General features: G+C 35.5%; 1 protein-coding gene across 2 annotated transcripts in view; it reads left to right on the top strand.

Annotated features, from left to right (window-relative positions):
* The window catches only part of ADAMTS16 (ADAM metallopeptidase with thrombospondin type 1 motif 16), a 191,185-nt gene that overhangs the window by 59,908 nt on the left and 118,721 nt on the right, over positions 1–12,556 (top strand). For both annotated transcript variants that reach the window (XM_063619592.1, XM_055246185.2), the window contains exon 10: positions 6,388–6,541. In XM_063619592.1, coding sequence (XP_063475662.1) covers positions 6,388–6,541 — 154 coding nt within the window. The remainder of the gene's footprint in view (positions 1–6,387; positions 6,542–12,556) is intronic.

Genomic DNA, 12,556 nt, shown 5'->3' with positions numbered 1-12,556 from the left:
AAATTTATATTACCAAAAAAGACAATGTTAAAGCTATACTACAACTGACATGATGCATAGGAGTACATTTAGCATTTGTTTTTCCCTGCATGGTATTCTCAGAGTCAAGCTGGGAATTGTTAGCATTGTTTTTAGCTGTTTCTTGCAGCTGTTCACATTTTTCTCTCTCTGTGTATGTAGAAATTCTACTTTGGGTAACAAGCAAGATTATTCACTTTAGGCTCACCATGCTGTTATTTGCATTAATGAGGAAAATTCGGAGTTTTCTATATTCCAGATCCTTTCTATAGTTTTCTAGATTCAGAATTTTTTAAACCTCTTTTTCATGTTAATGGTTATGAGGAAGATACAATAACACTTTTTCTATTTTGAAATATCCTCTGACAACTTAAAAAATCAGGGGATTATAATTTGGGTGTGTAGTGAGAACTAGCGTCATGAAAGTCCAAAAAAAGTTTTGAAACTGCCAAGAAATATAGGCAGACTCATGGAAAGAAGATAATTACATGCTCAGGGAATAATTATTTTGAGGACGTTGAAAATAGAATGTATCTTGAAGACATAATACAGTCCTAAGAATGATTACTAAGATACTGGAATTAAAAGCCATTTTCATTCTATGATACTGGAACACCTGAACTATAAGTTGAAGTGTGCTGATGTGTTTTTGTGTGAATCCAGCAAAACACTTCTATAGCATTTCAATGATAAACATTTATTTTCAGGGACTGTACTAAATTTCTTTTGACCACATGAATATAAATAAATAGGTAAGGTTTTACGTGCATACAAATTTGTTTTCTTGAATGGTGAAATTTTCCAAGAAAGTCTCTTGTTGTTAAATTCACTATTAAGATTCATTTTACTCGAAAACTAGTTGCAAATTGGACACTTCTACAGTGTGTTAAATCTTGATTTTTCACTGACTTAATGAATCTGAGACTGTCTTGTTTGATTGTTTGCTGACTTTCTGATTTCCAAGTAATCAAAATACTGTTATATTCTCCACCAATTAAGTGGCTCTGTGGATATGATCCCGACAATGAGGAAGGATAAACGGCTACCTTCTCAGATGAATCTGTTCTCCTTAGTAGTAGTCTAGCATTTGATAGTGGAAAAAATGTAAGGGAACTCAATTGGCCTGAAGTTTTCAGCACAACTTTTCTCTATTCTTGGTAGAGTTATGAAGGCTTGATACTTTTTTGGAGTGAATTCATCAACCTCATCAATAAAGTCATGTGTCATTTTCCATTAACCAACACAGACCTCATCACATTACTCATGTCTGCATCCAGGAGGCCTGTGAGTTAGGGAAATTCTACCTCATTATTTTAAATTTATGACAACAGGGACTCATCTTCAGTTACTTTTTAAAAATTTAAATCATGCCCTGCAGATCAGTGAAAATGCCAGCTCTCTGACCACATGAATCTGAACACATCAAAGCATAAGAAGGGTGACCATCATCGCAGGGAACTTGGAGTGTAAGCGGCGCCATACCCCATACTACTTCTGTTGATGGGAAAATGAGATCTCACCTGAGAGCCCATTAAGCATGTTTTTGCACATAATGGAAATAATACGTTTCGATTCACACCCTGCTCTGTGATACAAAGCTCATCTCAAGTCATGGCCAGTTGTTGTCTCCGCGGTGCTAGCGTGACTCTAAGACTGGAGGGTAGGCACTTTCCTGCGGAGGAGAGAAGGACCGAGGGAATCAGGTCATGTCTTGTTCACCCATGTCTGGGAAGGTCTTGACTTCGGTGGGTAATATAACCTTTTCTGAGGGCCTCAGTCTTCTTAACTGAAAAATGATGGGATATAACTAAAAGATCTCTCAAGCTCTTTAACATTTTTTGGTTCACCACTTACAGTGGGAAAGGGATTTTGAAATGTTGTAATGATACTTTTAACCGTCCTTAATGTGTTCATTAACACTATTTTTGTTGTGGTATGAAATATATACAGAAAAGTACAAAATCATAAGAGTGCATACAGCTCAATGAATTTTTACACGATGAACACAGTAGTGTAACTAACTTCTACCCAGATCAAGACAGAGTGTGGTAAGGACTTTAGAAGCTGCTTCTCCCCCACTCCAAGGGCTTCCTCTCTTCCCCGAAGGTAACCACCATCCTGACATGGAACACTGTATATTGGAATCAGGAGTTATGCACCATTGTGCAGTTATGAGATTCATCCTTGTTGCTGCATCTAAATATAGCATTAGTCTACTTAGTTATGTTGCATATAACTTATATACTAAATATATAAATATACTAAAACTTATTCATTCATTCTGTTGGTGATAGACATTTGAGTTTCCAATTTTTGGCGATTACAAGGAACAGCACTGTGAATATTCTCTTGCTTTGCATATATGTCTTGAGTGTACATAGGAATGGAATTTTCAGAGTCATACATATATATGCACAGGTGCAATAGACGGTACTAATCAGCTTTCCTAAGTGGCTGTGTGAAGTTACACTCCCAGAAGCATTTGTGAAACTTTCAAAATGGTTTCAAATCCTTCCCAACACTTGGTCCTGTTGACATTTTTCATTTTAGGTATCTGGTGGCTGTGTAGTTTCATATCAATGTGTTAATTAATAAGATTGAATACATTTTATAAGTTTAATGGCCACTTGAATAACCCTTTTAGTAAAGTGCTAAAATCTTTTGTGCACATAAAAAAAATAGACCCTGTTTTTTTTTCTTCTCTCTTGATGGGAGTATTGTATACATTCTAAGTATAAATATTTTGTCCCATTCTGGAATATATGTATTATAAAATCTTCTGTGACTCTGTGACTATTTATTTACACTTTTAATTGTGACTTTTGCTAAACAGAAATTTTTATTTTTTTAGTAGAGTCCAAATTATTGATATGACTTTAGGGTTGGTGCTTTTGTACACTACTGGGAAAAAAAAAAAAAAAAAACTCTACTTGTCCCAAAGTTGCAAAGGTGTTCTTCCGCATGATCTCCTACAAGTTTTATTGTTTGCTTATCACATGTAGACCACTTAATTTTTGTATATGGCATGCAAAAAAGTCAACATTCATTTTATCCATGTGGTTATTGTGGTCGATTGTTTATAAAATGGTTGCAATGATTTTCCTTTCTACACCCACACTTTTGGTGGTTGGACCATTTTGCATTCTCACTGTAGGTAAATGAGAGTTCCTGTTTCTCCACATTCTCATCAGTGTTTGACATTGTCAGTGTTTCGGATTTTCACTATTCTAAGAGGTGTGTAGTGATGTCTCATTGATGTTTGAGTTCGCAATTCCCCAATGACATATGATGTTGAGATCTTTTTATATGCTTATTTGCCACCTATATCTATTCTTTGATTAGGTGTCTGTTCAGATTTTTGTCCACTTTTTGTTATTCTTGTTGTTATTCTTATTGTTTCTTATTCTTGGATTGTAAGTGTTATTTATATGTTTTGTCTAACAGTCCTTTCTTGGCTATGTCTTTTACAAATATATTCTCCTATTCTGTGTCTTGTCTTCTCATTTTCTTGAAGTTTATTTCACAGAGCAGACATTTTTTATTTTAATGAAGTACAGCTTGTCAATTATTTCTTTCATTGATTGTGCCTTTGATGTTGTATCAAAAACAGCCATTGTCATATCCAAGGTCACCTAGATTTTCTCCTGTGTTATTTTCTAGGAGTTCTGTAGTTGTGCATTTTATATTTAGCTCTGTGATCCATTGTGAGTTAGTTTTTGTATGGGGTATAAGATCTGCATTTAGATTCATTTTTAAAATTTATTTATTTATTTTATTTTTTGAAATGGAGTCTCACTCTGTTGCCCAGGCTGGAGTGCAGTGGTATGATCTCGGCTCACTGTGACCTCTGCCTTCCGGGTTCAAGCAATTCTCCTGCCTCAGCCTCCTGAGTAACGGATTACAGATGCACACCACCATGCCTGGCTAATATTTTTGTATTTTTAGTAGAGACAGGAATTCATCATGTTGGCCAGGCTCTTCTCGAACTCCCGACCTCAACTGATCCACCTTCCTCAGCCTCCCTAAGTGCTGGGATTACAGGTGTGAGCCACTGAGCCTGGCAGATTAATTTTTTTACGTGTAGATGACCAATTGTTTCAGTATGATCAGTTTCAAAAGCTATCTTTTCTCCATTCCGTTGCCCTTGCTCCTTTGTCAAAGATCAGTTGACTATATTTATGTGGGTGGATTATTGGCCTTTCTATACTGTTCCTCTGATCTATTTGTCCATTCTTTGTAACTTTACAGTAAGTCTTGAAGTTAGGTATAGTCAGTCTTTGTTCTCTTCTTCAATATTGCTCTGGTTATTTTAAGTGTTTTGCCTCTCCATATAAACTTTAAAATCAGTTTGTTTATATCCTCAAAATAACTTCCTTTAGTTTTGATTGACATTGCATTGAAGCTGTAGATTAAAATGGGAAGAACTAATCTCCCAACAAGATTGAGTCTTCTGATCTATGGACATGAAATATCTTTCTATTTAGTTTTTCTTTGATTTCTTTCATCAGTTTTGTAGATTTTCCTCATGCAGGCTTTGTACATATTTTGCTAGGTTTATATCTATTTCATTTTTGGTTGTTAATGACATGTTTTTAATTTTCAATAAATTCTGTTTGGTTGTCACTGGCATATAGAAAAGCAATTGACTTTTGCATATTAAGCTTTTATCCTGCAACTTTGCCATAACTTATTAGTTCCAGGAGTTTCTTGGTGGATTCTTTCAAATTTCCACATAGACAATCATGTCATCTATGAACAAAGATAGTTTTATTTATTCTTTTCTAGTCTGTATGCCTTTTATGTAATTTTCTTGCTTTATTGCACTAGGTAGCACTTCATTACAATGTTGAAAAGGAGTGGTAGGAGGAGTCATTCTTACTTGTTCCTGATTTTAGTGGAGAAGCTTTAAGTTTCTCACCATTAATTATAATGTTAACTGTATATTTTTTGTAGATGGAAGTTCTCCCCTATTCCTAGTTTGCTGGGATTTTTTTTTTTTTATCATGAATGAGTGTTAAATTTTATCAAATGGTTTTTTCTTCATCTGTTGATATGATCATGTGGTTTTTCTTCTTTAGCCTTTTGATGTAATAGATTACATTAATTGACTTTTGAATATTGAACAGACCTTTCAGACCTAGGATTAATCCCACTTGGTCATAGTGTATAGTTCTTCTCATGCATTGTTGGATTCAATTTGCTAACACTTTGTTGAGAATTTTTGTATCGATGTTTATGAGAGATAAGAAAAGCTTTCGTTTCTTGTACTATGTTTGTCTGGTTTTGGTATTAGAATAATGCTGACCTCATCTTAAAATTTAGGAAGTATTCCCTCTGCTCCAATTTATTGGAAGAGACTGTAGAGAATTGGTATAAATTCTTCCCTAATCTCTGGTATAATTCACAGAGAACCCATCTGGGCTACGTGTGGCTTTTTATGCACAGAGTCCTGAGCTCTGAAGCAGTGGAACGTGGGACTGGGGGTCCTAGAAATGAGCCAGAAATCTTCCAGTCACGGTGGACAACCACTCAGAGCCAAGTTTGGACGATGATCTGCCATTGCTCATTGTATTTTGATTATAGGTTTTTGTTTTTTTGGTTTTCTCAGGGAAGGACCTATTGAAATTTATAGGAGGGATTTAGTTGCTATTTGAAAACACAAAACTATTTAAATATGCTTTCCCAAATGCATAAATTATACCGAAGAACATCCTGGCAGAGAAGAGGATAATCTTTTTATGGAAAAAGAAATTATTGCTTGTTCTTTAGCCATCTACCAATGATTTTAGCAAGGTTAATTTTCTGCTTGACTTGGGGGTCATCAGAAATCATCCTGAGCATAGAGCATTGCTGGTGGAAATCCAGTGTTCCAGGAAGAACCTCTACAATCTGGAAGATAATATACAGGTGTCCGCTAGCCTAGGGGGAAAAAGAATCAAAAGCAAAGAAACAAAGAAAATTCCAGTCTTTGAAATAGACTATGTTTCATTTTTGTAATGCCCATCTTTTGGTTGATTCTGGCAAGTAGTGTGCATAAAAGATGTCCATCATAAGAGCGTCTCACGTTGAACACTGGTTGAAATTATTCAGTTGCACTTTTCCTCATGATAAGTTTAAGAAATTTAATAAGTACAAATCCTCTCCCTGGAACAGGTACAATGTATAATAAATAATTTCAGAAAATGGAGTCTCTGTATTTAAATATAATTAAGATAAATATTATATTGTACCTCAGGAGAAAAAAAGTTCTCCTCTTTGTATACACAATGTATGTTGTAAAATCGCATGGGGGAGAAAGGCATAATTAGTTGTACGTCCTTTGGTTACTCTGTGGGCAGTTACTAGTAGCTCATCTCCTCTTTGTTTCAGCACCGCTCAAGCTATCTGCCTTGCTGATCAGCCAAAGCCTGTGAAGGAATACAAGTATCCTGAGAAATTGCCAGGAGAATTATATGATGCAAACACACAGTGCAAGTGGCAGTTCGGAGAGAAAGCCAAGCTCTGCATGCTGGACTTTAAAAAGGCAAGTGATTATTGGCACATGCTCAATGCAACATAATTCATAAGACTGTTTTATTTAGTGTAACTGATGTTGATATATTCTGCATTTATTGGGTACCTACCAAATGTCAAATCCTGTATGTTAAGGCTGGTCCTGTATAACAGGAAACACATGTTTCACTGGCAAAGAAGATGACAGGAGATACTGTTGTGGGTATCAGTTTTCATTTGAGAACCGACTTGGCCTGTTAGGTTGGATCTTTCTTTCTGATTTATCATGTGGGAGCTCAGCAATAACTTTTAGTCAGTGTAAGTTGGCAAATAAATACTCTGCATTTTTTTAAATGGTTTTAAAAAAACAAAGTCCCCCTCCTCTCTCCCAATACAAGCATACTTTACTATGAAGCAGCAGTCTACCTAGGGCTACTGATTAATAAATTTCCCTCAAACAAGGTATTTATAGAGTTGTCTCTCATAGAAGGTGATACCTACTCTGTCAACCCCAGGAACTTTACCAGAGTGGTTTACTAACAGAAATTCCTCATGTAACACAGAGACATATGCTCTTGCTAGAAACGGAAAATCGAGATTCAGGAGCCTGCTCTATCAAACACAGGAAAAGCTGTCCATAAATTAAATAAAAGTAACTATTTTTAAGGTTTCTTTTATTCTAGTTTATAATAAAATCAAGAAGAAATTAGAGAAAAATATAGTCCTTCCAAACATTTCAAAATGCATTGGGAATACTCCCAACTTAAATCTAACGTGATCATCTTCTTCATTCCAAAGTGAAGCAGAGCTCCCCCAAAGATCAATTCCAGCTATGTGCCAGAACCGCATCCTTATCTCCTCAGCTGGGGAGTCCCAGACTGGAACAAGAGCTGTAAATCCGTCAGCAGCAGCAGACATTCTCAATACTGCCTTTTCTTGTGGGCAGAAGATGTGAATTCCCTAAGAAATTTGTTTTTGAGTGTTACTCTTCTGTTTGTTAAGGAAAATGGACATTAATGGGTTTTTTTCAAAGACAGGATCTTCTAGATCGTGCTTCTGGTTTCCATGGTAGTTAGCTTTGTGACCACAGACTGTGGCATTCATGGTGCCCTGGTGTCATTTGGAAAACATAGGCATGAAAAGTTAGATGCAAGGTGCATTTTTATTATTGAGGACATACTTACATGCAGAGAAACGCATTCATTTCACATGTACAATTTGAATTTTAACAAATGTATTCTCCCATGTTACCGGCATCTTAATCAAGACACGTTTTATTTACCTAAGCCAGAACCTTCCCCGTGCCCCCTCCTTCAACCCCTCCCTGACTCCAGTAAGTAACAGTTATTCTCATTTCTATCATAATTGCTAAATGTTTCCTGCTCTTGAATGTTATAATTACCTTGCTCCATATGGTAACATTAAAAGTAAATTGTATAATATTTCACCATTAATAAGTATGATGTTAGCTGTTCGTTTTTATACAGATGCTCCTTATCAAACTGAGAAAGTTAATCTTTAATCCCAATTCGTTCGGAGATTTTGTCACACAATTGTGTTGAATTTTGTCAAATCTTTTCCTACATCTATTGATATATTGTTTCCTCCTTTGTTCTATTAATGTGGTGAATTATATTGATTGATCTTTAGTTTTTTCCATTGGACTTTGAATGTCAAGTCAATCTGCATTCCTGGGATGACCTCACTTGGTCGTAATCTATTGTCACTATGAATTCCTTTAATTATTATAAGATCTGTAATGATAAATCCTCTTTCATTCCTCATAATGATAATATGTATTTTTAAATCTTTTTTTCTTCTCAGTCTAGTTAAGAGTTTATCATATTAATTCTTTCAAAAGCATCAATATTGGGCGTAATGTTAATTTTTAAAATTTGTTTGTTGGATTCTTTTCTATTTCACTAAGTTCTGTTGTGTCTTTATTATATTCCAAGGCTTAGTATGCCTGTCTTTTCCATGCTCTTTGAAGTCGCAGCTTGAATCATTGACTTTAAACCTTTCTTATTTTCCTGATATAACCATTTAATATATTTAAAGCAATTAATGTCTTTCTAAGCACATTAGCTGTGTCCTGAAAATGTTTACATATTGAGTTTTTAATATTATTCAGCATAAAGTATTTTCTAATTTAAACAGTAATTTCTTCATTAACCAACATATTACTTAGAAATATATTAAATATTATTTAATTGCCAAATAAATAATAGATAACTTATCAGTTTTGATTTCTAATTTCATAATTTTGTTCAGAGAATATACTCTACATGTACTTTTGAAATGTGTTGACACATATTTCATAGCTTAACATATGGTCTATCTTGGTGAACATTCTGTGGAGACTTGAATATAAATTCTGCAGTGGTTGGGTAGAATATTCAAGAAATAACTATTTTTTTAAATAATATTTCTTACATCTTCTGCATCATCCATCATATTTCCTACTTGTTCCACCAATTTTACAAAGATGAGTGTTAAAATCTCCAGCAATTATTACATATGTTTCTATTTCTCATGTTAGTGCTATTAGTTTCTGGTTTTTTTTTTTTTTTTTTTTTTGAGATGGAATCTTGCTCTGTCACCCAGGCTGGAGTGCAGTGGCACGATCTTGGCTCATTACAAGCTCTGCCTCCCGGGTTCACGCCATTCTCCTGCCTCAGCCTCCGGAGTAAGAGCTGGGACTGCAGGCGCCCGCCACCACACCCGGCTAATTTTTTTGTATTTTTAGTAGAGACGGGGTTTCACCGTGTTAGCCAGGATGGTCTCAATATCCTGACCTCGTGATAGTTTCTGTTCTATATATTCTGAAGCTTCATAATCAGGTGCACATATATTTAGGATAGCTATGTCTTCTGACCCTTTTCTCATTGTAAAATACCCTCCTTTATTGTTGGGTAATATTACTTTGCTTGATTTCTACTTATCTGATATTAATATAGCCACATCAGCTCACTTAGGATTGCTCTTTGCATGATCACTTTTTCCATTCTTTTACTTTCAGTTTATGTGTGTGTTTATATAAAATGTGTCTGCTGTAAACATCCTTTTGCCTAGTATTGCTTTTCTGTTCATTGGAACAATCTCTAACCTTTCACCAGCATGTTTAATCTATTTATATTGAATGTAAAAATTATGTAGTAGATTTAAATCTACCATCTTGCTATTTGTTTTCTATTAGTCTCATTTCTATTTTCTCTGTTCCCTTTCTTCTGCCTTCTTTTAGATTAAGCTATTTTTTAAATTCAGTATTTTACCTTGACTTGGTTTTTAACTATACTTCCTTATGTTAATTTATAGTGATTGCTTTAGAGATTACAGCATACATCCTTAACTTAGAGTCTGTGTAGAATTAACTTTGTGCCCACTTTGTGCAAAATGCAAGATCCTTACAACAAATAAATCCATGCATCCCTCTTCCTTGCACTATCATTGACATATATTTCATTTCTCTGCAAATTAAATGCCACAAAAAGCAATGCTGTAGTTTTTGTTTTAAAATAGATGCTTTTAAATAAGACAATAAATTAGACCATCTTTTTATATTTACTGTTTAGTATCTGTGTTTTCCTATGGGTCTGTTTCAAAGTGATATCATTTCCCTAAGGCCTAAAGAACTTCCTTTAGCATTATTCTAGCACATATCTGCTAGCCACAAATTATCTCCAATTTTCTTTGTCTGAAAATGTCATGAATTCATCCTCAGTTTTGAAGATGAAAAGTGTTTGGATAAATCGGTGAAATATACCTTTGGCTTATTGTAAGTTTTAGTTCCAGAATTCCATTTTGTATAGTTTCTGTTTATCTTCTGCATTTTCCCATTTATTCATTTATCTCTACTTTTCCTTGAATAGTATATTATTTTATGTTATAGATATTTCTATTGCATTATGTTATTACATATAAGGTGAGTCCTTTTGATCCCCGAAGACTTTGTCTTATTCTCCATTAGGGCTCATCTTTTTCAGTTTCTCTGGGCCCTGTGGTGTAGCCGGTACTGTCGTGTGTGGTTCTTCCCCATGAGGCATGGACTTCTGGGCTTTCCACTGAACGCCCAGGATGCTCATTGAGGTCTCTCTACTCTGTGTGAGCCAAAACTCTAGTTTCTCCCAGCCCTATGCATCCTCTGTCTTGAAGCCCTCATCAGCTTTCAGCCTGCAGTCCTCTGCTAGGCCACCTGGAATCTCCTCCTATGTGGCAGCTGCTCACCCCTTACCATTAGGACCTGCAGCAAAACCTAAGACAGACACCTGGGGCCCCCAGCCCAATGCAACTTTTTTCTGTATGAGCCGACTCTCAACTAGCTACTGAACAGGCCTCAACTCTGATCTCTGCATCCTCCAGTCAGTGAGACTGCTATCATCTGCCTGGTATCCACCTCCCCACAGCAGGATCTGCAAAGTGCTCCCAGGCAGAGAGGTGGGCAAATGCGGCGTTCATCCTCCTTGCATGTTTTCCTTCCCTCGAGCATCACAGTACTGTGTTGACTATTGTCAAGACCTGAAACAATTGGTCCATATATGTGCTGTATATAATTTCATAGTTTTGTGGCAGTTTTGTTTTGTTTTGCAGAAAAGTGAATTTGATACCAGTTACTTCATAGTGGACAGTGGGAGAAGTAAAATATCTTTTAAAATTAAACAAACAGTACATCTATTAAAATCACATAATGTCAAATCATTCCTTATGATATATAAAATTGTTCTTTAATACACACTTTATGTATTTTCTTTTTTATTTTATTTATTTATTTATTTATTTATTTATTTATTTATTTATTGATGGAGTCTTGCTCTGTCACCCAGGTTGGAGTGTAGTAACACCATCCCGGCTCTCGGCTTACTGCAACCTCTGCCTCCCAGGCTCAAGCGTTTCTCATGCTGAGTAGCTAGGATTACAGGTGCATGCCATCATGCCTGGCTAATTTTTTGTATTTTTTGTTGAGACAGTGTTTCACCATGTTGGCCAGGCTAGTCTGGAATTCCTGACCTCGAGCAATCCGCCTGCCTTGGCCTCCCAAAGTGCTGGGATTACAGCTGTGAGCCACCACACCTAACTTTGTATTTTCTTTTAAAAATTAAAAGCTATTTGTGTAGCCAGTATCTCTCAGACACCAAATCTCAAAATTACATATGGTGTGGCAATTAGAGATTTTTTTTAAATTTTCTATGTGAATTGAAATATCTCAGAACAATTTAAACTATTATTTTTTTAATGAACACCTGCTCAAATTTTATTTAAAAGGGCCTATTTTGTTCATATGAAATGTAGAGATCAGGAAATTTCTTAATGGGAGGATATAAAACAAGAAATAACAATAAGAAGCAAATGGCCCAGTGCCCGGACCAGCCCTGGGCACAGTAGACTCACTCAGAAATATGCTAATCTAGATGATGGATGGATGATATTTTAGGAAAGGATGAATCTCTTTTAAATACCTAACATTATTTCATTTGAAAAGTGAATAGACAATGTAAATGTGTATGCATCCTTTTTTTGTATATGTGAATGTATATTTGGTGTATATGTATGTTTACATACTTATGTATAATACATGACACATATATGACAATGGCTTTGTCTGTCCACTGATGTAGAGTGATAATCAGGATTAGTGATAAAAGCGTCTCACTGCTTGAAGAATAAATAATGATAATGCACTTTATATCTGACTGTAACATCAATTGTAACTGCATTCTTTTTTTCCATAAGTTATTGGGGTACAGGTGGTATTTGGTTACATGAGTAAGTTCTTTAGTGGTGATTTTTGAGATTTTGGTGTACCCATCACCCAAGCAGTATACACAGCACCATATTTGTAGCCTTTTATCCCTCGGCCCCCTCCCTCTCTTCAGTCCCCAAAGTTCATTGTATCATTCTTAGGCCTTTGTGTTCTCATAGCTTTGCTCCCATATATCAGTGAGAACATACAATATTTGTTTTTCCATTCCTGAGCTACTTCACTTGGAATAATAGTCTCCAGTCTCATCTGGCTCACTGCAAATGCTGTTAATTGATTCCTTTTTATGGC

This window comes from Symphalangus syndactylus, chromosome 16, assembly GCF_028878055.3.
Source record: "Symphalangus syndactylus isolate Jambi chromosome 16, NHGRI_mSymSyn1-v2.1_pri, whole genome shotgun sequence".
In the NCBI taxonomy this organism is placed as follows: domain Eukaryota; kingdom Metazoa; phylum Chordata; class Mammalia; order Primates; family Hylobatidae; genus Symphalangus; species Symphalangus syndactylus.
Note: the sequence above shows the minus strand (reverse complement) of the source record. Positions and strands in the feature narration are given on the sequence as shown.